The sequence below is a fragment of the Oryza glaberrima genome, chromosome 6, assembly GCF_000147395.1.
Source record: "Oryza glaberrima chromosome 6, OglaRS2, whole genome shotgun sequence".
NCBI classification, from domain to species: Eukaryota; Viridiplantae; Streptophyta; class Magnoliopsida; order Poales; family Poaceae; genus Oryza; species Oryza glaberrima.
In genome coordinates this window covers 29,248,280-29,275,208 of record NC_068331.1, presented here as the reverse complement: position 1 = coordinate 29,275,208, position 26,929 = coordinate 29,248,280, and the positions used below count along the sequence as shown (strand labels likewise).

The following is a 26,929-nucleotide window of genomic DNA, read 5'->3' as shown; positions in this document are numbered from 1 at the left end:
AACCCTAACCCCTAAACCCTAAACCCTAACCCTAAACCCTAAACCCTCCAACCCGCAGTCGCCCCCTTCTCCGTTTCGTCTCTCCCTCACCCTCTCCCGCAGTCGCCGCCACTCGCCGCCGCCTCCGCCTCCCCCTCGCGCCACCGCGGCGGCCGCGCCCACCACCTCCGCCAGCGCCGCGTCCACCTCCGTCTTCGTGCGCCGCGCCACCGCCTCCGCCGCCGCCGTCACCGTCACCGTCGCCATGGGTAAGCTACAACAGCCCGTTGCTGATGCTTGTTCTTCTCTCTCCCGCTCGCCTGTGGATCTAACCGTGCGTGTGAATGGTGGGGTCGTGCAGCCCGGATCAAGGTCGACGTGCTTCGGGGGAGGAACAAGGCGGAGCTGCAGGCCCAGCTCAAGGACCTCAAGGCGGAACACTCCGTCCTCCGCGTCGCCAGGGTCACCGGCGGCGCCCCCAACAAGCTCTCCAATATGTACGCGCTTTGTTCTCTCTCAATCTCTCTATCTCTGTGTGCCTTGCGATTCGAAATCGAACTGAAGCGAATCGAGTCTGTGGGGGGTTTCGTTTTGCAGCAAGGTGGTGCGCACATCGATCGCGCGCATGCTGACGGTGATCTCGTAGAAGCAGAGGACGGCGCTACGTGAGGCGTACAAGAAGAAGAAGAAGAGCCTCCTCCCACTCGACCTCCTTCCCAAGAAAACCTGCGCCATCCGCCGCTGCCTCACGAAGCACCAGGTATAGATAACACTGTGCACAGCTACTACTGATATCAAAACCTCATGCTGGTAGAGCCTAGAGATTCAGATGGTGTTATCTTCCTTCTATCTTTTAGCTTAACCTGGGTGGTTTTGTATTTTTGTATGAAATGTGTACTACCATTGGAGTAGATAACTTAGTTTGTTAATGCAGTGAATTGGACTGTACTGCTATATCTGCATGCTACACCATTTTTGTTAATTCTATTAGCAACATCATTTTGTTAACTGCACGAGGCTTCATTATTGTCGGTTGCTTTTGATTGTTAGATTGTACAAATGTTTTGCATGGTATGTTACTGTTGATTTCATTATAGTCCTTGCTATAAAATTGTAGCCCGGCGCTGCTGCATGATTGGATGTATCGGATAGAAACGGAGTTGGTTCTGATGATTTAGGTGAGGACCTGATCTAATTGCACGATTTTTTGATGATTTTTTCCTGTTGATTATTGTCGCAGCATTTTCACAAACACTCTTGTGGTGTAGATCTTGAGCCGTCTTTTGCACTGAACCTGTTTCTGGGTGGGTATTCAATTAGTGACCCAGGCAAAGGTATGGCTTACATCTGAATAGAGATTATCTATCTGTAACCTGTTGATCGTAACAACGTCTGTTGGTTTCTGCAAAGGGAATGCTTCTGTTTCTGATTGGTGATGATCCACAGAAGAGGCCGTACAGCAAGGCATCTCAAGCTCTGTTTTCTGTAAGTGTGATTCTTATTATGTAATTTATTGCACAATTTTGCACATGTGGCCATCTTTTGATGATGTGATCAGAGAGAACTGGTAGTTATGTATACATTTCTTAGAACCACATGCCCTTTTTTTTGAAAAAAAACTGAAGTCATGGGTTCTGCCAATCATGTATAGAATCATCATGCATTTTATTTCTTTGCTGGTGATTTTTGGGAACCAAGTAGCTCTATTGCAATTCTATTTGAGCCAAAAGATTCTATCCTTAACAAAATTATTCCCAATCTCTTGCAGCGTCACTATAGATTTCGTAATTGTCTAATGTATTGTTACAGGATATTGAGCATGGCTGCTTGCCTCAAGTTGTCTTGGGTGACGTGCCTTGCAAATTTAGAAACGGGACTATTGTGTGTGAGGTTAGCTAAAGTCATACTCTAATTTTGCAGCTTTGACATATGTTGTATTTCTGCTCAGGTATCTTCTCCTTAAACAGGTGTTCCTTGCCTTATTTGTTTGCAGGTAACCCAGCAGCACTGCCACAGCAAGTCAGCATGTGGGGATGAAGACCTTAGTGTGCTGCTCGGCGGCGGCTGCAGGGCTTCGTCTGTTCGTCATTGACATGGACTTAGTGAGCCTGAAATCTCAATTCCCCCTCTTTTTCTTGCTCATTTTTCTACATATCTTTGTGTGCTCATGTTATTCTTGTATTGATCCTTATCTTATTTCACCGTGTGCATTAGCTTATTTCGGTTCCTATTTCTCAAGTGCATGGGTCGGCGTAGTACTAGATGTGGTTGGTAGTTTTTGTTGGATTAATGGCAACTGCTGTATGTCGAGAATGGCACAATATTATGTCCACTTTGAAAGGGAATACTCTTGTCTGCTTCTTGTATACCTTTTGTGCTCCCAACTTCTTCTTCTTCTTCTTTTTGGTCAGACCACTATTCTGAACATATTCTGCTACTTTCTGAATTTACAGATAAAATATTGGATGTGCAGTTGGTCCAGTTTCAGAGGATGATGATCAATTTACAGAAGGTTTTGACAGGTTACCTCATGTTATCCTAGAAGGAGGTTAGTATTTGAGTAACAGAAAGTAGAAGTGCAGTGGTTATGCGGCTATTTCAAAATCCACTGAAGGAAATAGCAACATTGCAAAGTGGTACAATCGGTGCTACCTGATGCCAAAACCTATATACACAGGAAATAGCAACACTAAGTACCAGTAATTTTAATTGTAGCTGGACAGAGCAAAATTTTGGTTAGGTATAGCATACATAATAAATTAAATTTATCTTTGCCACTTAAACCTATATACACAGGCAACTTTTTTTTCTTTTTCATTTCCAAAGGTTTGCCTCTGTGTTAAACTTAGTGTTTTTTTTATCAAACTATGCAAGCTGAACGAGTGTAAGGATATTTTTGAGCCTTTGTATAGTTTTATTTATGATCTAGGCGCACCTACTTGAAGCCACATCTATCTTGAACTTTTTTAAACCACTCATTTAATTTTTATTTCTGGCTAGAACATTGATATAACCTTTTGTTGTATAGGTTGCCATTCTTGACAGTGTGACCATGAGTGGTAGCAGAGATGTTTCCATTCCTATAGCGTTTTGCATTGCCACTAAGAACAGTATGTAATTTTTTCCTTGGTTTATTTTTTGTGCTATTGGTCTGTTAATAGGTGCATCCTTAGATGAGAAAATACTTTCTGGATTATCTCCTGATCTGTTTTGTCACAATTGTCCATCGAGCAGGAGTGCACTTAGTTCAGTTTGTTCTTTTAGGATATTACATGTTAACCTTTGAAATCTAAACTTTGGATGGAGAGTTTGACATGTTTCAGGTTACACTACCAACCAGGTTATAGGTTAGAATAGGATTGGTAAGTTATATTTATAAATATTTGTGCCTTTTACTTACATTTTGAGGTATAGATATGTGTGCCAATTAAGAGATACTACCTCCGTTTTTTAATGATGATACTGTTGACTTTTTGTTGCACGTTTGACCATTCGTCTTATTCAAAAAATGTACGTAATTATAATTTATTTTGTTACGAGTTGTTTTATCACTCAAAATACTTTAAGCATGATTTATATCTGGCATTTGCAAAAAAAAATTGAATGAGACGAATGGTCAAATGTGCGACAAAAAGTCAACGGCGTCATCTATTAAAAAAACGGAGAGTATGTACTTGCATGCAGACTAACACTATATACATCTCTGTACCTCACAACGATCAGAAAAATCTTACCGGTGCTAATAATAAACTTGTTTTCTAACCAATTTAACCGGATTAATTTTTTTATCTCTTAAATTATGAGGAGGTATATATATTCCTCTCGAAGGATGGGAGACAACCACGGATAAAAAAATAGTAAAGATCGTTTGGTTGATAAAAAAATATGTAATGATCTAGATTGTTTCTATCACCACAAAAGATATCTTAAAAAATATCAATAAATGTATGCATGCATTAATATGACATCCTTAGTATTTGCGTGGTTAACAACATGACAATCTTAGCTATTAAACTATAGCGCATGTGTACATCCACCTGCATGTAGAGGCTGGGTTTTTTAATCCATTATCTAAAAAAGCTATTAAACTATAGGTTACTAGCCACACTTAAATGGAGGCTTCAATCTACATATATAGCTATTTGCTTTCAGTTTTGTAGTGACCTATCAGAAATAGTGTATAACTTACCCAGAGGTGTTATAGCCCTCAAAACTATTTCATCTACTGACTGGATTTTGTGCATGATCTTGCAACTCATAACTTTATTTTTCCATTGTGCCATGCCAAACATCTAAATCCATTAAAATTGTAGAGAATGCAAAAGAGTGACAAACATTGCATGACGAAAGGAAGTGGTTTGAATAAACTGTCAAATATTTGTGTTACCCAAGTGCAAATATGGTATTATCTTTTTTTCAAACATATATTTACTATCAGGTTTGGTACTTTCTCTGGAACTTTTGGTTGGCACTGTTGGGTCATGCACAGCCTGTTGCTTGTCTAAAAGATTAATTAGGTCATGTTTATTCCATGTGGCTATGTAGGCTGGAATGCATATCAATTATAATTTATCCATGGTTTACATGGCCTATCCGTCTTCTGCGTATTTATTATGCAAGTAAATCATGACAAGAAGATATAAGATCCATGCACCATTCCTATGTCTGAGCTTAAACTTGTTCCATGTCTATTTGTACAAGGCCATGCACACATGTTTCTCAATTAAATTTTTAGAGTTAGTAGGTTTGTGCAAATATGTATTTAATCATGCAGTTTTCATACTCTACTAAATAAAGAAATTTGTTGAATATATATATATTACTACCTCCGTCCCATAAAAATTGCATTTCTAGCTAATTTAGGACAAAATAGTAGGATTGGAAAATGACCACAATAACCTTATTTAATGAACCCACTACATGCACACATTCCATATATACACAAATGATTAAAAGGAAGTTTGAGAGAATTAACCCATATAATTAGCATACTTAATAAAATTACAAGCATTAGCAGCCCAAATTACGTGGGATGGAAGGAAACTTATATAGATGAATCAATTGGTTGGGCCCCACATGGCTAGAAATACAATTTTTATGGGACAAAGCCTTGGAGCTAGAAATGCAATTTTTATGGGACGGAGGGAGTATTCCTTTTCTAGGAAACATGTTCCTTGACTGCTTTCTAAAAATATTATTTAACCTGTCGCTATTATTGATTAGCTTTTATTGCAATTCTTATAGATCCTACATTGTTCTGCTCCATATCTTCCACGCTCATTGCAAGTATTAAGGAATGATTGCAGGTGAGCATCTGTTATGTATTCCCTTACCCAGAGTTTCGGTGGTGATGTTTCAACCACTCTTTCTAATGATATAATTGTTGGTGAGTTGTTGAGTTACAGAAAGGCCCTATAAGTAACTAATACATTCTATTTGGACCTGGCCACAAAGGATCTTTTGGAATAAAGGGCTGAAGAGGCCACAAACTCATGCAGAGCATGCCATTTCCAGCCATAAGCTTCTTTCAAGTTTCAAGTAGTGAAAGGATTCTTCATGCATCTATCATGAAAGATATAAGTAGGTACTACACTCCGCAAACATGCACTTTTTGTTGTTTAAGTAAGCCAGGCGGTAGTTTCAGTTGTGGTGCATGGAAGCCCCATATATTTCCTATTTTTTTCACAGTATATATCTATACATGTGACCCCTTCTACCATCTAATTGCTCCAGTTAAATTCCTCTAATCATTTTATTCACAGATGACGTTGCAGATCATTACAAGAATGCATCAATGATGTACAAAGCTAGCTATTTCAAAGGGATAGTACCATTATAATGAATATTGTGGTTGCTAATAGATATTTAGGTATGCCAAATTAATAAGTCGGTGTGTGTAGTGTCAGGCTGCTATATTTTGGAGATCAATCATTCCGAGGTTGCCTTTGTTCCAAATTCTATTGCGTTCGATTGAGATTTGCAGCGCACACGAAACGAGAAAGCTCATTAGCACATGATTAATTAAGGATTACCTATTATAAACTTGAAAATGGATTGATTTGACTTTTTAAGCTACTTCTATATAGATTATTCTTTTTTGCAGAATATGCACTGTTTAGCTGTTTGAAAAGCATTCAGACTGAGCCATTAAACAAAATACACTTATGTTCTGCATGGTTATCAATGGTTGACAATATATACTTCCATGATTTGGTTTTTGTTTGTGTAAATGAAATCATATAGGTACTATAGGAATGCAATTATCTGCTCACTGACTTGGCATAGTTTCTATTTCTATAAGATGTGTTCCTTTGTTCTTTTTTACGTTAAAATGACAGAAATCAAATTTGGTGGAAATGCTGCATTTATTCCATGGTAATTTATATCTATCTACTTTTTGGAGATCTCAATAAATATTGAGAATGTTCTTAGCTGCGGTATTTTGTTACAATATTTTCTAATATTTCGTTGATTCATGAGAAGGTGTTGTTATAACAATATTCATATTTATTCAAACATCATGGTCGATTAGTTGGATAATGGAAATTGAGTCAAGGATTGGAAATTATCACTTGGTCACTTAGATATGTGACACGATGTGTTTTTTTACTCCAGAGGCTGAATTAACAAATGTGCTTTCTTATTGTACTGATGCCATGACAATCGTTTTTAAATTTGTTGAAGGCAAGTGTTCCTGATGGGGAGATTTCAAGAAACTTTTCTTGCATAAAGATCGGCGGACTCTTTCTGAGGTACTATATGTTAAGTGTATCCTTGAGTCCTTATTACTGGAGATTATATGCACCGTCTAATTCATTGTAATTCACTTGCTTAGTTACAGTACATACTAAATTCAGTGCATTGTTTTGATGCCTATAAGTATCACATACGTTAAGCCCAACAGAATTTAGTTTAGTGCACTGCTAGGTTAGCAAGATGCATATGGTGCAAAATAGGATACATTAACAGTTTAACTTTTCTTAAGTAAGGGAATTTGTGTTCTACCTGTGGTAGAGTTTTTGTTTGAGCTATCAAAGTAATTGAAGAACCTCTGTTCGATCCTCATGTACTGATATGTTATTTCTCCAGGGACACATTTTCTCCGCCACCATGCACATTGACACAGCCCTCTATGCAATCTGTTCCACAAGAACCTCCACCTGTGTCTGACTTTGGTAAGACTTCATGATACCTTTGCTGAGATAAATGAATTGGTCAAGTCTAACGCTTCCTATTGAATTGCCAGGTCAAAATTTTTGTTCTCAAATCTATCCATTTGAGAATCAACTATTGAGATTCACGTCAGGAACTCCTTTTATGTTCCCTCTATTGTCTTCAGCTCACTCCTTCCCCATTACCTCCAAAGTTTGCTTGAAAAACTATCATCATATGTGAACCTCGTATGGTGTGTCTCCTTAACACTAATAGCAAAGTAATACTCACGACCATCTATATGCCATGGGAGAGCAACACGACCTATGTGTTCCTAAAAACTCAGGTAACCGTACCATCCATTTCCACACTAACCATTTATAACTGCATTTCGAATTACTCTCCTTTTTAATTGCTCCATCCTTATAAAATTGTAGTGATTTTGGTTTGGGTTAATTGGTGTCAATTTTTTTTGAACTTATAGCTGTATTTCGATTTTCGAATTACTCTTTTTATCAGCTGAAGGCATTTTTCATTGGATATTGTCTGGTAAGGATGAAGCTAATCAGCAAATATAATTGATTAGCAGAGTATCTGCAAAATTATCTTGAGCTTTTTTTGTGCTGGTAAGTTATATATCTCAAAACAATTTTCACATGTACGATAAGTGATGCTGCTTCTGTTTTTTTTTGGAATGGTTATGCAATTTGGAGTTTAAACTCTTTTTATTAACTACAGAATGCAGCTGTGTGCATGAAGCTTATTTGCATTTGTGTGTTTTCTCTCTTTAGTTTTGACCATCTCCTGAAAAATATTTCTTCGCATATTGGGTTACGAACCAAGGTTGTTGCTACTAGGTGCTGATATTTTCATCCAGGTTGCTTACCCAAGAATAACAAAGTATGTACCATGATCCTTTTTATGTCCTGTTTCCATTATAAACCATGTCATGTATCCCTCCATAATTGACAATGCTTGAACTTGTATGATTAGACAAACTGATACTGTGATGCATCCATTTCTCAAAGTTGCTATTTGGTAATCTTATTTGTATGAATATTTTTTTTAATTTGATTTTTTTTGTAATACCTGTTTTTCATTTGTCGCAATAGTTTCTCTTACTAACCAGATGAAATCACATGGAGTTTGCATCTGCATAGCTATACAGTCCCTGTTAAATGTTTTAAAGAGTAGTATCCATGTACAAATTTATCATCTAACCTTTTCTGTATGATTACCAATTTAACAGGCAAATGTGATGAGTTCTACTGCGAGATCTAAAACTGTTGTTTCTGAAAAGAAACCCCTCATCAAATTCGCTCTGAATGTTCCAAGGGTTGCACAAACAGAAGCCCTTCCTGGATTTACTAAACTGCTTGCAGCGAAACAAGACAAATGGATTTTACTAAACTGCTTGTCGTCCATGGGTTGCACAAACAGAAGCTTTTACTGAACTGCTTGCAGCGAAAAAAGACAAATGGATTTTACTAAACTGCTTGTCGTCCATGCTGCGTTTGTTTGTACATATGAGACAACATCTATATATCTGCTCCTTATTACAGACTGCTGCCTGTAAATTTATCTATATGTAATGAACCTATCTATCACTATCCGCCTTGTTAGTTCTCTCTCTTGTGTGCTTGATATTTGGTTTTCTATTCTTCCCCTATTGTTGTGCCCTAGCTGTCTACAGGCGGCGCGCCATTGGCGCGTCCCACCATCTAGTAATATCAATAGTCAATACACAGGGACAGCCTGTTATCAGGCACTATCATCCGTACATTGCTCGTGCAGATCCTTGAGGGTTTAGCATAACCGTATCTTTTATATTGTGTTACCAAAGCTGTTCAGCTCCACTACCGAGGTATTGCGTTTATGCATGGTTTGTTCTTTGAAACTTGCTATTAAGATAACTGCACAAGTGTGTATATCATGTCACTATACACCCCTAGTGAAATGAGAAATTAAATTAAATTACAAGACAGTGTGTTAAGTCTCTGGTTAGTTTGGGTTGCCGTTCAGTTGCTCCTTGATCCTTGTGTTGATGGTACCGTATCCAGTGGCTCTTCACCTCTTGAGGACATAATGGTGAACGCTAGTCAGATAAATGTCTGTAACAAACCGTTTACTATGAAGCCCACAGATTGCCATGTGAGATGATCTCGAGTCCAATTATTGTAATCGATGTGGACTGTCCTGCAACTCTAATGTGAGGTGGGCTTGTATATTTGTATCAGGTGGGCTTGTATATTTGTATCGGATTCTTCTTTCAAAGTAATCAAGTATCAAAAGGATCTGTCCATTCTTCATCTTCCCTTACAGCTCTGTTCCAGCGCTCTTTAAACTTCTCCAGCTCAGCAGACGATTGTCTTCTAATCTATTGAAACAAGAGTAACATGATTGAAATTAAAAGTATACAAAGACCGAATTGTTATACTGGTCTAACAAGAGACCATAAAATTATACTCACGTGGGTCCGTAAATCCAGAGATCTCCGAGGGGTCTGTAGTGAGAAAACTAGGTCAGTAACAGTATGTATAGCCTTCATTCTTGAGCCTTGATAAATGTGATAAACTAATATTATAATCTTGCAGGCATATGCCAAACAAATTTCTATTTTTATTTTAAAACACTCTAGGTTAAAGAAGATAACAGTAAGAAGCCCTAAAATCTAAGTTTTGTTTTTCATGGAATAGAAATTATCATCAAATAGGGCATCTCAAGTCTGCCTGGATGCTCCTGTCTTCTGAGTCTGGAAATGTTTAATCTGTAAAGTACTAATGTCAGGTCCAGCTTAGCATTTTTGTGGTCTTGGAGATGAAAATTACAATTAAAAAAATAAAAATATATGATGCTACATCAAAATGTACCATAATGTTTGGAATGTAAGACATGATCATATGTTGTACAAATGTAAGGAATAGGTGCATCATTTTACTTTCAAAAGTACCAATTTGTGACGACAAACAGACCTTACTGCTTAGTGATGGTCCTCCTAACGATGGTATTCCTTGATGAACAACATACTCACTGTCGATTACGCCAACCTTCTCAGCTCGATCACCCTGAAATCCCATGGCGCTACATTCATTAATATTTTGGTTACTTTCATTCTCAATCAACATATGCTATGTAAAACAAAAATGAATCTTCATCAATGATGAGATGATAGATCAAACATCGGCGAAATTTGAGCAATAAAGTAGCAACAAAGCCACATGATACATAAGAAAAAGAAGATAACATGACAGGAACTATTAAACCGAGGACCAAAAAGACACCTAACTACACAATTTTAGAAATTCGAGGGTTGATGCAGATGCTTTCACAGGTCATAGTAAGGTGTATTAGTAGAGGGTGTAATTTAGTAGCTCATGAGTTAGTGCAAAGCTAGAAGGGCTAGGCATTGTGCATTTTGGAGATTGCAAGCTCCAACTTATACTCAATCCCTTGTCAATTGTGAACTCCTAGCTAATTAATAAAGCACCTTCCTCCAAAAAAAACACCTAACTGGAATTCGGTGGATTGTGGCTTCTTACACATCTCACAGGTGAAAAACCTTTTACAAGCGATGGTGGATATAAACAATAAATGAACAAACATTGTCAGGCCATCTTGTACTATCAGTGAATGCCTTTAACAGGATGTCCTAGAAAATAGCAAAAAAGAAATCAAACAGTTCATGATTCTTGCATAGAGCTGTAGTGCATGATTGTGTATTATCTTGAGTACCTGAGCACAATAACCAAGCTTCATGTCAAGGCCCCATCCATGGATCAGGTCATTCTGCGTCAAGAAAAGAGTTACAACATTTCAGTCAACATCAATATAATCAGATGGCAGGGTAAATTGAGACTGCACTATCAGAATTTGCACCTGAATCAAATGCCATACACATCTCCAAGCAGCCCGAGAAAAAACAGGTGCCATGCCCTCAACCCACCTATCCAAGAAAGAAATGTACAATATTCTCAAACATTCATTCAACCCATGATCTGGCGGTTACTAAATATTAGGAAAATAAATTGTGTCAAGATTTAAAATAAAGAAGGGCAGATAACCAGATAAACTCTAGGCCAACGAACAAAACAGCAACAGCAAAATATGACTTGGAATAGAATCAAAAGTAAGCTCATGAGGCTAAACAATCTTTACCCTGTGCATGGAGGTCCTTTACTTCCATCAGAACAATTCATACTTGCACGGTTATCATATATTCTCCTAAATAATCATTAAAAAAGAATGGTGCATTTATTAGCAAAAACAAATGACGTTTTGAGATGTGAAAAAATTGAAAATTACAAAGACATGGCACCTATGCACTTTCGTCATCTTGTTGCGGATTGTGATCCGATGGTGAATATCAGTCGATAGATCAGGGTCCAGAGCAGGTTGTGTAATTTCCAATCCTTCAGAAACCATTATATCAAGATATCTAGGAAGAGAGCATGCAAATGAGAAGGCACTTTCAGCACAAAAAGAGGAGCAATATACTACGGATACAAGAACATCAATGACCAAAGTAAATAAAGATCTAGCATAGTAGGAGCCTCTCCTACTGTTTTACGTCAAAAAAAAGTAAGTAAAGATCGCTCCACCAAAATATATATATCATCAACAACAAACTCCGTCCCAAAATCTCATGCAAAAGGCTAAAAAAGAAAAATACACTCTTCCATCTGAATAAATGCTACTCCCTCCGTTTCACAATGTAAGACTTTCTAGCATTGCCCACATTCATATAGATATTAATGAATCTAGACATATATCCCACATTCATACAGATGTTAATGAATCTGGACATATATATGTCCAGATTCATTAACATCTATATGGATGTGGGCAATGCTAGAAAGTCTTACATTTTGAAACGGAGGAAGTAGTAGATTTGTAAGCTACCAACATATTGGCTGATCAGATTTTGGTCTATATACAGTGACAGGAAGAGCTAGTATAGCTGACTAATTACTACTCCCTCTGTCCCAAAATATTGCAACCTAGGATGGGCCTGGGATCAGAACCATCCTAGTAATACGAATCTGATTAGGTGTCAATTTTTCCATTCCATCATCGCAAGGATTAGGTGTCACAACTCACAAGAGTCGTATCAACAACAAACGCTGCCCACGTTTCAGCAGCACGTCTCATCTACGAATCTTTGTCCAGATTCGTAGTAGACCCATCCTAGGTTGCAATATTTTGGAACGGAGGGAGTAGCATAGTAGCATTAGCATGTAAGATGCCGAGATTAGAACATGAACACAGGAGAAAGGTCAACACATGCTAAATTTCATAAATCGGCAAATGTGCTGCCCAAGGTATCAATGTTGTTCAACAAAACACAGGTTTTAGACTTTAGAGCTCAGGAATTTCACGTGAACCATTTCATTTCCCACGGGAAACTGAAAAAGGCCCCCACAATCTGTACAGGGGCTAAGAGTTCGCAGGACAAACTATTGAATCATAAGCAAAATTTCAGTTCCCTGCAGCACATAACATGAAAGCATATGAAACTTCAAATTGACTGAACTAAGTACACTAGCAAAGAGGTGCTGATATCAAGATCTTGGATGGTGAGATGGTATGTTTTACTTCATACTGAGCACTGAATAACATATCTGCCTAGAGCAGAAGGCCTACAACCTGGGCCATACCTTCTCGGGTCAAAGTTGTCCACTCCAAGGTCTTCATCCCATAAAAAGATAAAACCGTAGATAGCCACAACATCAGGATGTAGAAAGCGCTTAGCAAACCACCTGCAGCAGGAACATATGCTTGCTTTGGAAGTGGGAAAATCTAATGAAATGGAACATTGCACTATTTTAGCAAAGGACTATTACATCTTGTATATATTGAAGAATGGGGACGCTCAATACTACACTTTTGAGGAAAGGGAATAAATATCTAATTACCATAAAAAGTAAAGCAATGGAATGCAAGCTACGTGGGAATTACCACTTTGTTTGGTTACGAGCAAGTATGTGTATGGCCTTATCACTCCACTCAAGATTGTGCCATCCATCTACATTCCCGTCATAATGGAAGAGCATGACTGTGTAGTTTTGGTTAAGAAACTAAACAAGTAAATGGTTAAAACCATATTAGAATAGGTAATTTTTTTTACCAAACAACATAAATAAGAAAAAACAATAAAGGCGAAGAAGAAATATATATTATTTTTATGCAAGAAGAAGAAATATGAGATAAAGACACACCTTACGGGCCATAATGTCTACATTCTGCATTTGTGAAATGCCGACTGCCATCGCCAAAAGAGCATTGTGATTATCGTTTTTATTCTGCACAATTAACAGAGTATACATTAGCAATAAAATGGGCAAACGAATCGCCTGTTAAGTTGAAACTGGAAGCAGATGATGATAGTAGAGATGGGTGGTAGGGTTATATAGGATAGGATGCTACTATAAAACCAGACCCAGACTGAGCAAGGCTAATATTACCAAGAAGAAGAAGCAAGCAGAGAGGGAGGGAGGGAGGGAGGGAGGGAGACCTTGGGGTTGGCGCCAGAGTCCCAGAGAGGGCGGAGGTACATGTCGGAGTTGGAGTGAACAATGCCGCGTGGCAGGCCCTCGGCGCCGGTCCGCCAGTGAACGGGGTCGGTGGTGGTGGTGGCGAAGGTGCGGTCCCCGGTGAGACGGTCCTCCTGATGGAAGTTCCCATCAATGGGTTGGATTTGATAGCAGGCAAGAGGAGCTCCTCAAAGAAGGAGATGCTCTAATACCCTACCTAAAAATGGATGGCGAAGCTATTATAGATATAGAGAGAGGAGAGAACCTTGAGGTGGTGGAACTGGATCTGGAGGGAGGCGAGGACGATGAGAGTGACGACCACCGCGAGTAAACCATAGCGGCGCCGCGGAGGCTTCATGGCGGCGGCGGCGGCGGCGACAGGTGGTCGCCTCGCCTTGCCTTGGTCGGAAGGGGATCCCACGCCCCAGGGATGGGAGACGAGTCCGAGAGTGCAGAGACAGACAGGAGTGCGGCGCGGCGCGATCCGCGGTGCGAGGCAGCCGGCGCACAAAAGAAAAAAGAAAGGCACATCTCATCTGGTAGGTGTGCGTGACATGTGGGCCCACATTTGTAATAATGAATGAAAAAGATTTTATTTTGAACAAAATTAGTTGTACCCGATCTATACTTGAATACACACAATCACATCAACAACGCTATGCTATAAGTGCTTCGTTAATCATCGCTATACTAGTAGGACGGAGTATTCTTTTATCCTCAAAAGTATTCAGTCCACCTTATTCGCCCGGTACATGATAGGAGTACTTTAAAAATAATAGAGAGCTTTTTCAACATGCGATCCATACATTCTTTAAATATCTATATAGTTAGCTATTTAATAATTTGACAAGTTAAACTTATTGTTCACTCCAACGATCTCACCATCTATCCTCTCTACATTGAGTTGATAACACTAGGATCCATATGTCAACCTCTACGATCCCTTCTTCTTCCTCCTCTTTCTCACCCTCTTCCTCTATTTGTCATAATCCTAAGTACATCACTAACATATACTTCCTCCGTTTTACAATTTAAGTCATTCTAGCATTTCCCGTTAATGAATCTAGCATAAATATGAATATGAAAAATGCTAGAATGACTTACATTGTGAAACCGAGGGAGTATCATATTTCATCTTCACTCTAGCTTTAGTTCAAAAGTTTTTGGCCCTAGTGGTATTTTGAAGAATCTCTCTCTTCAATTATGCTAAAAGTGTCATCTAACAAATTACCAATTTTTACAGTGTTTTCCATTCATGAGCAAATTATACAAATTTTTAAGTGCACCATAGTAAATTTTGCTAATAAGACTCGACCACTTGTGAAGGGACACACAATGGACTTATTCCAATCCAAATTGACCCCTCCTTTTCCCAGCTCGAAATCAGGCCCGTAAACGGGGAATGGCCCGAATTGAAATAGCGTGAGGGGCAGTTCCGTCATCTTTTCCTCCGGCGACTGTTATACTCTGGCCACTTCCTTCCTTCTCCGCTGGATCGGATTCAGATCGGCACCCACCACCACCACCTTCCTTCCTTCTTCTCTCTTTCTCAGTCTCAGATCAGAATTATCAGATCCCGAGGGAGGGAGGAAGGGAGGCCATGGCCACCGCCTTTGACTCCCCGACCGCCTCGCCCGCCGCCTCTCCCTTCGACGACGACTCCTTCCTCCGCTTCGACGCCGCCGCGCCCGCTCCCGCGCCAGCGGACGCCTTCCCGCCATCACCGGAGCCCTACGCCTTCCGCCCCGACGCGCCCTCCCCCTTCGGTATGCCCGAGGCCAACGGCTCCCTCCACGACGACCCCTTCGCCGCCCCCGACAACGACAACGGACCCGTGCTCCCTCCGCCCAACCAGATGGGTGCTGACGAGGGCTTCCTGCTGCGCGAGTGGCGCCGGTACTTTCTCTTCTCTTCTCTCGTGCTAGATCTACCTGCCAATGGGTAGATCTGTCATGTTCATGTTCACCTAAACTGTTGCGAGTTGCCTGTCTTCTAGTCTGCTCACGACTAGTAGTATTTTCCATTTTTTCGGACAATGGAATCGATTTGCATCTGATACCTGATTCGCATCCTTTCATCTATACGATTTTTTTATCAGCACTAGCTGCCTTGTTAGCATGTGAATAAATTCATGATATCATCTACCAACATCTTCAACATGCTATTGCTTGTCCGTGTAGTATGATGTCAATAAATTAAACACCCGACATCAATAAGAAAATTTCATTACACTGTTGTTATTAAGTGCTGCAACATCTATCTTGCATCGTGACTTGTCAATGTGCTCAAATAGACTATTTCTACATGCTGCAACTTCACCTCACAATGTTCTAAATTTCAGGCATGCTGAGATTACAAAATCATTTAAATAGGCCGTCATGAATCTCATGATGCCACTGCTGTATGACGTTATAACAAGCCTAAAGTTTGATATCCTGTGCATGAGTTCATTTACAGCCTTTTACGATCCAAAACATCTTGTCTGTGCTATAACAAGGCTAGCCTAATGGGGCAGTTACAAAATCAATGACCAAAACATTGAGTTGAACAGGAGGGAATATGTTGCTCATAATTACCACAAGACATCTATATTTATCGGAATTATCTTTTGGTAACTTGCTTCATGGATTATGACATTGATGATATCTACCTAGAAACATCCAACCATATATGTTGTTTCAACTTTGGTGTTGCATCCTGTTTCTTCTGTTAATATCTCTGAGTGTTGGCTTTTGTGGTGTTTGTCCCTTTTGCTATTTCCGCATGGGCCTTAGGGCATCAACTTTTGGTTTGAGAAACTATAAATGAGCAGTGTAATTCATGTATAACAGGGGTTGTTACAAAGATCATTAGTCCTTTTTCAAACTTTTGAGTCTGATGGGTAGCTGACCATTCTTGAAATGAAAGTGACCGTGTGTATTCTTGCTGCAGCAAGCTTGGCATGGTTGCAATTTTAAATGTTTCTTCGTTCTGTGTGGTCTGCGAGCCCTTAAACCTCTTTTGTATCGCTGGCATCCCCAGCTGAACTGTTTATCTGCTTTCTATAAAAGCAGGGCCATTGGCCTTTTCTCTAAAAAAACTTATGATAGGCAGCTGACCATGGAACAGTATGTTTGTCATGGAGATTGTTGGTTTTTTGTTTGCAGACTATAGAACAGGTGTGTTGCATAGAGAGCAACAGTGGTTACATGTTTTGATTGGGTTCTCTATCATGTATTCTTACAATTGTGCTGTCACACAATTCATTATCACTTTTAGTGATTGTTTAAAATGTGAGAATCCAAATAGTGGCCTATCTCTTGAAATTGTTCTACCTTTGGTCGATTTCTTTTACCAGAATATTCCAGTTGCATCATAGGACTTGCATAGAGGTGACCGCTAGATTTTTTTAATGCTTGATGCCATATATCCTTTTGCAAGTAGATGCTGACACCAATTCTGAACAGTCAAAATGCAATCCTTCTGGAGGAAAAGGAGAAGAAGGAAAAGGAAATGAGGAATCAAATCATCCTTGATGCCGAAGAATTCAAGAAGGCATTTGTTGAGAAGCGAAAGCTGAACGTTGAGACAAGCAAGGATCAAAACCGAGAAAGGGAGAAGGTAGGCTCTTTGTATCATAATGCTCCTGTGTATCCTCTATTGATTTGTGGCCAACATATTTACCTGATAGCTCTCTGTTTTTCTTCTCGTCCATCTTGTGTTCCAGCTTTACCTGGCCAATCAGGAGAAGTTCCATGCTGGCGCAGACAAGCAGTACTGGAAGGCGATATCAGAACTGATCCCACATGAGATTGCAAACATTGAGAAGAGAGGAGCAAAGAAGGACAAGGATAAGGAGAAAAAGCCTGGGATTGTTGTGATCCAGGGCCCAAAGCCTGGGAAGCCCACTGACATGTCACGGATGCGTCAGATATTGCTGAAGCTGAAGCACACTCCCCCTCCACATATGAAGCCACCTCCCCCTCCCGCTGCAGCCACCGGTAAGGATGGTGCTGCAGGAAAGGATGGAGCCAAGGTAGCTGCGGCAGCTAGCAAGGACGCCTCTGCCAATGGCAGTGTTCCAGAGATGGAGAAGGCCGCTGCTGCAGCAGCACCTGCAGCAGCAGCAACTGAACCCATTGCTGCTGCCTGAGTGATAACGGCTTGGCTCAGCTGCTAATGGTTTCCTGTAGGACACAGAGGAGAAGGCTGAGTGTCTGGCACGGATGTGCGCCACGTATGGTGTAGCGTTGTTTTTGTTAAGAAAGTGTTGTGTTATGTTGGGACCTTGATTCGTTGCTACATATATTGTTATTGCATTTTGTAGAGAAAAGATGAGAGGGGATATATCCTGGCAATAATTCTGTTGTATTAGGATGTGCGTGATTGTGTGATGTTGTGACGGTGGTTGTACTATTTTCCAGGTTGTCGGATTTTGGTAAACTCAACTGTGTATTTTATTTGCATATATTATTATTATTATTATTAATTCTACTTGTGTATATCGATGCTTTGGGGCTTTTTATCCTTTGGTTACTGGAGAGAATATCTGAAGTCATGCTTTTGAGTACTGGAGGGAATATTGGCAAGCACATATCTCTAAGGTGGTAGACCGGTAGTATAGTATTGTAGTATAAGCGATGTATGAAATTGAAGGTGGGGTTGGGATTATTGCTTGTTTTCCTGGATTTAAAGCAGTGCGCCTATGAGACTATGACATTGATGTAAAGCTGAAATTATGCAAAATGTGTGTGCGTCTTAATCATTGGATGAAGAATAGGGGGTGCTTGAGAGGGTCTGCCGCACTTCGCTACGGAATCACTAAGTAAACTTTAATATATTAGTTATTAACAACAAATAAATCTGGATTGTCAAACAGGTGGGCTTGTAGGTAAAATATTAGGTTGGCCAAATTTTGCATCGCAAAAGGCAGAATGTAAGAAAAATTTGATGAAAAGTCATGATTTATCAATACTAATTATGAAAGAAACTAAATAATATCCCATGTATGGATGAATATATGTTGAGTATTATAAAAATGATGGATACATATTTTGAATTTTGTGGAAATAAAATGAGGGGTGATAACATTTTGTACAATTTAATAAATTGTAGTTTACTCTTCTGAAATTAGAACTATGCCACTCTCATCACGATTTTCGTTAAACACCACTATTAGCCACAAATGTCCATCCTCCTAACCATTAAAGGAGAAAGAAACACCTTCATCCTCCTCGCCATTAGCAACCTCCACCTCATCGGATTTCCTTGTTGACAACCCAGATGCACGTTGTATCTCCTCGTAGGCAGCATCCAAATGGTTGCACAACCATAGTAGCAGGAAAGGTGGTATACTAGGAGGAGGGAACACCACCAACCACGAGCCGAGCCTTTGCTCCTCCTCCGGCACCTAGTACTACATGTAGGAGTTAGGGGCAGAATTTTCATGGCCCGGGGCAGGGTTCCCACCATCGGCGACACTAATAAATTAGGATACTGTGATTTCTTTGGGAGTTTGGAGGTGGGAGGGTTGGATTTTTTTTGATCGAGAGTTTTCTTGAATCTATAGATCTAGTGCAACCATGTGCTTGTTTGAAATTTGAAACTGCACGATTTACTTAGTGTATTGGAGCCGGTACTCGTGTTCGGCAAGGACGATGATCTCGGTGACCATGGATGTCGCCGCATGGACACGGTTGGGGTTGACGGAGGTGTTTGATGGAAATCGTGATGGATTGACACGGTTATAATTTAAAAAGAACAATATTTGATGGCATTCACCCGATTTTACTAATAGTAATAGTATTTTTTAAAATTGGTAAAAGTTGTAATGACATGGATCGAACTAACCCTTGGATTGAAACTCCAAATTGCAAAACATTGCATTTTTTTAATATTTTACTACTAGCAAGCAAGCATATCTGCTCGCTGACATGTGGGCCCCACGACATCACATGTTAGTGAGCTCAATTGGGAGACGGAGAGACCGGGGGAGGAGGCCCAAATTTCCAATCCAACACAGAGATGCGAGTGAAATGGCAACGAGCTCCACCGCCACCATCATCGCCGCCTCCTCCTCCCCGCAGCCGCACCCGCAGCCGCAGCCTCTCTTCCTCCTCCTCCGGCTAAGGAGCAGGGCCAGACCCGGGGCTCGCCTGAGAGCTGCCGCTGCCCGCTGCTCCTCCTACAACGGTTGGGCCGACCTCGCCGCCGAGCCCGACCTCCCCTTCCCCCTCCAGCCATCTCATGCCCTGCTCCCGCTCCTTCTCCTCCCCATCGCCGCCCTCTCCCTCCCCCGCCTCCCTCCCCTCCCCCTCCTCGCCGCCGCCTTCGCCGCCGGATTCGCCACCAGGCACCTCGCCCCCTCTCCCTCTCCCACCCACTCCCGTCGCCTCGCTGCCCTCCTCGCCGATCTTGACGCCCAGCTCCGCGCCCTCAGCTCCTCCTCCTCCTCCACCGCCGACCCGAGTCTTCTCCTCGACGTCGCCAATCAACTCCGCGATGCCGCCCGCCTAGCTGCCCAAGGCACCATGCTCGGGGATGCGGTCAAGGAGGCCGCCGGTTATTTTGCCGCCTTCAGCTCGCCACGGAAGAAGCCCAAGACTGCTGCGGCGGCGGCGCTCAGCCTGGAAACGCCTAGTCCTCAGGACGACGGCAACGGTGGTCTATTGGCTTCAGCAACAAATGCTACCACGAAACGCACTCAAGGCAAGCCACTGGACTCACCTAGTGGTGGGACTAGGACTGGGCTGGGTGACATGCTTCCATTCGACATGGATATCCATCCATTGGATGATGCAGGGTTCAGTGCTCACAGTAAGCAAGATGATGATGCTGATGATGGAGTGGAGCGATTAGTGTCCAAGCACAGGTATGGGCGTCACACCGATTCTTTTCAACAAGGCAGACTTGCCACTGAGTCCATGGAGTCGCCTTTGCTAGAGAGGACGCTCGAAATTCGGGACAGATCCTACAAGTTGAAGATTGAGAGCTGCCGCGGTAACAAGAGTCAATCAAATGAAGCACAACAGAGGCCGTCTCATCACACTACTACTTCTGATAATATAGATGATGAAAGTAATGCCGTGGATTCAGATGGCGACGAGTTCAGCCACAATGTCATTGAGGCAGCAGAGATTTTGAGGAAGGCGAGGGAATGCATGATGGCCAGAGATGATGAAGAGACTGCAGATGCGCTGCTGTACAAATCAGCCAGGCTTCTTTCCACAGCTGTTGCTTTGAGGCCATCAAGTTTAGTAGCGGTGGGTCAGCTAGGGAACACCTACCTACTCCATGGAGAGCTCAAGCTCAAGGTTAGTCGCGAGCTGAGAACACTCTTGGCCAATACCGGTGCTCTTCTAAATGGAAGAGACCGCGTCTCACGGTCCAGGAAGCTGGACATAAGAATCTTAAGCAGAGAAAACATTTCGTCTGCCTTAGTTGATGTTTGTGAAGAGTGTGAAAGCCTTCTTGTTGAGGCTGGGAGAAGCTATCGGATGGCCCTATCGATTGATTCTGGTGACGTCAAGGCACTGTACAATTGGGGACTAGCACTTATCTTTCGTGCCCAGCTACTTGCTGATATCGGACCGGTATGGACATGAATTCACTTGTACCAACTATGTTGACGGTCACAAAACAAGCTGCTATGTGGTCTGCATCACTTGATATATCAATTGTACAGTGCCTTGATGCAGCCTAGTGTGTGTGTGTATATATATATATACACACACACTAGGCTGCATCACTTGATATACTATCGTCTGTGATGTGATGCTGGACTGTTTCTATCTGTAGAACAGGAGGATCTTTTTAGTTCTTACGGCCATTTTAACTTAGAGAAAGTTCAATACCTCAGTAAACTATGGAGTACGTCAAATACTAGCATACATTTCTGTCTTCTTTTATTGAGTGACCAATCCTAGATCTAAGGTTAATCTTTGCACTTCCTTCTATGCAGTTGTATTATACTTTTTTCTGTGCTAGACTGCTAGTTATATTTACCTAAAAAAAACTGATGCAGGAAGCAGCAATTGATGCTGACCGAGTTTATTTGGCTGCAATCGAAAAATTTGATGCGATGTTGTCCAAAAGCAACACATATGCTCCGGAAGGTTCGGTAACACTATGATGTTCATACTCTTGTCCAATATTCATCTAGCATTTCCTTCTCGTACAAAAGGATAAGCTCATCTCATCTATTGAGTGTTAGGAGCATCAGATATAACATAAGTAACATCTGATATAACATGAGTAACATCTGTGGGTCTTTTCATGCGGTTGCTCCTGGTGTTCAAGAAAAATTGGTTTTGCTTTGCAGCTCTCTACAGATGGGGCATTGCACTGCAGCAGCGATCCTATCTCCGTTCTGGAAACAACAAGGAGAAGATGAGGCTCCTGGAGCAGGCAAAGAGTATGTTTGAAGACGTTCTGTATGTAGAAGCAGATAACAAGACGGTAAGAGAAGCGCTATCGTCATGCATAGCAGAGCTCAACTACCATGGGCGATGGTTATAACCAAATTTGGTTGCGGGAAATGCTTCTTGTGTGGAGTTTGATGATCCCTATTTTGTTGTCAATTGTCGTTGTACGCCTTCTTTCGTTTCCTACGTGCAATTGGTATTCTGCCTTACCGAGTTACCGGTAAGTTGTGAATCTAGGATACTACTGTATTTGAGTATCAAATAAAACAATAAATAAATAAAAGCGATTGTGTGAATTCAGGGAGCACCCGGTTGTATTGTTTTGGTGAAGAAATAGCACTGACAAGTGACAACGCCCGGTACTAGTAGTGCTAAAAGAAGAAATAGCATTGATAGCATTGACTATTGTTATGAAAAATTTCTATAATTTTGAAATCAGAAATGGGCGTTTGGTCTAGTGGTATGATTCTCGCTTTGGGTGCGAGAGGTCCCGAGTTCGATTCTCGGAACGCCCCTCTTGCATAAATACGATCAATTTTTATATCAACCTTTACGATAAATTTTCGGGTTTTGAACTTTGTGAAAAGTTGTTATCAACCTTTACGGTAAAATTTCCGGTTTTAAACTTTGTGAAAAGTTGTTATAGGAATGTCCGGTTTTAAAATTTGTGAAAAGTTGTTATGGGATGTGAAAGTGTGAATATCAAAATTTTCCTACCAAAATACTCCCTCTATCCGATTCTCTATAACCCACTAAATACTAAAGTTTAACATGCAAATATACCACATCGTCATCCACTAATAATCATTACATTTAAACATCATGCAAGCATGTTATATTATATATAAATTTTATAGCTTTTCAAATGCAAACATGTTAAATCATCATCTCACATAATTCATATAATATTTCAATATGTCTATTATTTTTTATAAGAGTAAAGTCCATCACCGATCCCTAAACTTGTACCGATGTGTTATTCCGGTCCCTAAACTCGCAAATCGATTGTTCAGGTCCTCAAACTTTTCGACTGTGTCATCCCGGTCCCTAAACTTGCAGATCACTTGTTTAGGTCCTCCAACTTGTTTAGTTGTGTCATCCCGGTCACTAAACTTGGATTTGAATATCATCTGGGTCAAATAGGACAGTCTAAAGACTTTATATTTAAAAATAATTCATAACTTTTTCATGTGAGCTCTAATGAAGACAAACTTTATATCAAAATTGTAGCACTCGACGCGATCTACAACTTTGTAGTTGAGAAGTTTTTGAATTAAAACTGTTTAGATCCCAAAATATTGTTGCATGTTTATAGATTTTGAAATTTTAATTTTAAAATTACATTTTGGGACAAAACATGACTTAAAATAAAAAAATTCAACTACAAAGTTGTAGGTCGCGTCGAGGGCTACAATTTTGATATAAAGTTTGTCTTCATTAGAGCTCACATGAAAAATTTATGAATTATTTTTTTATATAAAGTTTTTAGACCGTCCTGTTTAGGGACCGGGATGACACAGTCGAACAAGTTTGAGAACCTGGACGGTTGATTTGCGAGTTTAGGGACCGGGATGACACAGTGGTAAAAGTTTAGGGACCGGTGATGGACTTTACTCTTTTTATAATATCTTTTATACCTATATAGTTTATTCTAACTCCTAAATCCTCTCTTGCTATAAAGTTAGAGCCCACTAAATTCTAAAGCTTAACATGTAAAGATGCCACATCACCATCCACTAGCAATCACTATATTTAAATATCATGCAAATATGGCTGTGTTTAGTTCCACGCTAAAATTGGAAGTTTGACTAAAATTGGAAGTTTGGAGAAAAAATTGGAAGTTTATGTGTGTAGGAAAGTTTTGATGTAATGGAAAAGTTGAAAATTTGAAGAAAAAATTGGGAACTAAACTCGGCCTATGTTATATTATCTATATTTTTTATTAAGTTTTATAGCTTTTCAAATGCAAGCATGTTAAATCATAATCTCACATAATTCACATAATATTTCAATACGTGTCTTCATCTTTTTTATATAATATCTTATATATACCTATATATAGTTCATCATACCTCTTAATTTAGTTAATGTGCTGTCTCTCTCTCTTCTCTCTCATTAAGCCACATCACATCAATTGTTTTATTCTTAAATGATTATCTATGGTTCAAATTATCTTTTTCCCTTTCTTTTCTTATTAAGTCATGTCAACTCAATTGTTTTTAACCCTTAAATGATTAATAATCTATGCTCCAAACTATCTCCTTTATTTTTCTTCTCTCGTAAAGTCACATCAATTTACTTTTGCATTTGAATCATCATTTTATATATTATTTAAATTTAAATTATCATAAACCATATCAACTTACGTAAATTTATATTGTCTAGCTATCTTACACATTACTTTTACTTAGTGCTATCATACAAAACTCTTGCAACAACGCGCGGGGTTTCACATAGTTTATATGACGCCACAAGCCAAACCAAAATATAAGAATTTTCACATGGCTATGTAAAAACAGTTAGCCCACCAATATTGAGTTTTCACAACTAAATAAATACGATCAATTTTATACCAACATTTCACAACAAATCGTCTTGCAGGCTGTGAAATTGTAAATATCAATATTTGCCTACTGAAATACTCCCTCCATCCCGATTTATATGATGCCATAAGTCAACCCAAAATGAGTCAAAATGTATGATGTTGCATGTAGCGAACAATGCAGGGGAATTGTGTTCTAGCCATGGCCTCTGACGGGCGATGCAAAGTCATTTGCATGTCGTTATCGTGATCCATTTGGTCACCTTGAATTGCCTGCTGGTGCCTGCTTGCTACCATGGTGGTAGTGGCCGATGATACACTCATTAGCGTCATGTAGCCACCATCCTCGTTGTACATGATGGAAAATCGGTGTTGTGTTTCGGAGAGGCATTGTTGATGCTTCTGAGGCCATGCCACTATTGCAGTTACATCGCTTGTGCTCGCCGCCACCGTCGAGAAAAAGTTGTGTGTGCCAGTGGCGGCGACCCCTGAGGTTGAGATAGTGGAGTTGTTTGTAGGTTGTGCACCACCGTGTTCACCGTGCACTACAAGAATCTATTTAATCTATGATAAAAAAAATTCGTCATGGATCACTGAAAATTCGTCACAGGAATTTTTCTGTGACGATTCTACTTATCGTCATCTATTGAGCGTCACAGATTAAATCTACCAACGTTTTCTCCGAAATCGTCACGGATCAGCACAATTTGTGACGTTTTTTAACCGTCATAAAACGCTTCTGGGCTCGTGTAGTCCAGCCCAGGCCTAACCTTTGTGACGAAATTAAACGTCACAGATGGTTGCCACATGGCGGCCAACATGGCAGATGACGTGGTCGCTGACACATGTGTGTTGACGTGTCACTGATGACGTGGCAGCTAATGTCAGCAATTTTTTATACAGCCCATTATTTTTTTAACGGCCCATTAATTATTTAGCAGTGGCCCATTATTTTTTTTTAGAATTGACTCATTTTAAAATAGACCCATTTTAAAACTAGGCCCATTTCAAAACTGGCCCATTTTGTCAACCAACTATCAGATCAGAGCCCAATAAACAGGCCCATTAAATTTGAACCCACCAAATTCAATCCAATTTCTCATACATTTCATATTCAAACCTAATAACATATACCATCTCAGATTCAACTAATAACAGATACAATCAGAATACAACAGAATTCAAACAATAGTTTATCTCATATTCAACCTAATAACAGATAGTCTCAGATACTCTGCTTCCAAAATTAAATAATAGTTCCACAGCAAGCAACAAAAATTTGTGTAGCAGAACTTGCAGCACCAAAAAACACGTGTGGTCCTGTCATGTTTGCACCACTCGTGAAAGTGACCGTGTGTACGTGTTCTACCTTCCCACGGTGGTAGCACCTGTAATGCGATGGTCACCAGGCGGTGGTAGTGTGCAGTGGTGTCACGGTGGCGTCGTACACATTGTCACCGAGCTGCAAGGCGATGCAGCCGATGTCGTAACAAAAAAAATGGAGGCGGCTGCTGCCGACACCTTGAGGCTCTTGGTACCGCGGGTTCCTCCTACTGCGGTCACGAGCATGCTGCTCCAGGGCCACTGCCACACCTCGACTACCACATGTTATCCTAGGCCATAGCCACATCTCTCTCCACGGTCGATAAGGGGGCACCAAGCAGAGATAAGGCCAGCAGCGGCGTGGGAGAGACGGCAAGAGAGCTGCTGTTCAGGCTAGGGATGAAAACGGAAAGGCTAGGATAATACTCCTACCATATTCGTTTTCATATCTTTTGCCAGGTGCAGAAAATGAATACGAATAGCTCCGATATGAAAACAAACACAAATTATCTCGAATGCGAATAAGGATCGAATATGATCAGACACGAATACATGAACATTTTTTTTCTCGGAACACGAAAACCACCTCAACTTCTAATAGAAACAAATATCATCATATATAATTAGCTCATTTTATATAAATTATAGTATAATTTATAAAATATTTAAAAGTTTAAATAATATTAATAGTGTGGAATAGTGTTAAGAAATTGTTGACGAAAAAATCGAACACACCGGCTTAGGAGATCTGCTTAGCTCCAGTGCAGGTCCAAATATGATGAGATGCGGGCGTGCCAGTCAGTTTGATCCTGTAACTAACAAGATATGCAAATAGTAGATCAAAACAGCCAATTGGCTGACAAGCCGATGGAGTAGTTCCAGCCGATAGCCGATAATAGCCGATGCCGATACCAGCCGATAGCAATAGGGTTTAAGCAATCGGCTATATGTCCAATGTAGATAATGATATAAAGGCAATCGGCTACTGATAATAAAATATA

At 40.4% G+C, this 26,929-nt stretch overlaps 3 protein-coding genes, 1 non-coding gene and 1 pseudogene across 7 annotated transcripts; 4 read left to right on the top strand and 1 right to left on the bottom strand.

Moving 5' to 3' along the window:
- The first annotated feature begins 41 nt into the window (after positions 1 to 41).
- Positions 42 to 2,081, top strand: LOC127778011 (60S ribosomal protein L35-2-like; annotated as a pseudogene).
- A 6,739-nt stretch (positions 2,082 to 8,820) lies between these two features.
- LOC127778010 (uncharacterized) lies at positions 8,821 to 14,137 on the bottom strand. 4 transcript variants are annotated; one of them, XM_052304649.1, is made up of 12 exons: positions 13,927 to 14,137; positions 13,643 to 13,795; positions 13,347 to 13,430; positions 13,087 to 13,205; positions 12,786 to 12,887; positions 11,447 to 11,566; positions 11,287 to 11,352; positions 11,008 to 11,074; positions 10,864 to 10,917; positions 10,109 to 10,196; positions 9,602 to 9,634; positions 8,821 to 9,508 (listed from the first exon to the last, which is right to left on the bottom strand). In XM_052304649.1, exons 1-12 carry the CDS (start codon positions 14,017 to 14,019, stop codon positions 9,504 to 9,506), a joined length of 984 nt encoding a protein of 327 aa, XP_052160609.1. In that variant the 5' UTR covers positions 14,020 to 14,137; the 3' UTR covers positions 8,821 to 9,503. The 4 variants fall into 4 exon arrangements, with proteins under 4 accessions (XP_052160609.1, XP_052160607.1, XP_052160608.1 ...); XM_052304647.1 differs by having other exon boundaries at positions 8,830 to 9,508; positions 10,104 to 10,196; XM_052304648.1 differs by lacking the exons at positions 8,821 to 9,508; positions 9,602 to 9,634 and adding an exon at positions 9,641 to 9,898 and having other exon boundaries at positions 10,104 to 10,196.
- A 1,007-nt stretch (positions 14,138 to 15,144) lies between these two features.
- On the top strand, positions 15,145 to 18,129 carry LOC127777363 (clathrin light chain 2). The gene is made up of 3 exons (XM_052303943.1): positions 15,145 to 15,557; positions 17,108 to 17,261; positions 17,368 to 18,129. Exons 1-3 carry the CDS (start codon positions 15,262 to 15,264, stop codon positions 17,791 to 17,793), a joined length of 876 nt encoding a protein of 291 aa, XP_052159903.1. The 5' UTR covers positions 15,145 to 15,261; the 3' UTR covers positions 17,794 to 18,129.
- A 1,502-nt stretch (positions 18,130 to 19,631) lies between these two features.
- Positions 19,632 to 22,359, top strand: LOC127778091 (uncharacterized). Its single transcript, XM_052304746.1, has 3 exons — positions 19,632 to 21,232; positions 21,664 to 21,754; positions 21,961 to 22,359. Exons 1-3 carry the CDS (start codon positions 19,676 to 19,678, stop codon positions 22,155 to 22,157), a joined length of 1,845 nt encoding a protein of 614 aa, XP_052160706.1. The 5' UTR covers positions 19,632 to 19,675; the 3' UTR covers positions 22,158 to 22,359.
- A 147-nt stretch (positions 22,360 to 22,506) lies between these two features.
- TRNAP-UGG (transfer RNA proline (anticodon UGG)) lies at positions 22,507 to 22,578 on the top strand. Its single transcript has one exon. It is a non-coding gene; the product is annotated as a tRNA-Pro (tRNA).
- The last annotated feature ends 4,351 nt before the right edge of the window (positions 22,579 to 26,929 follow it).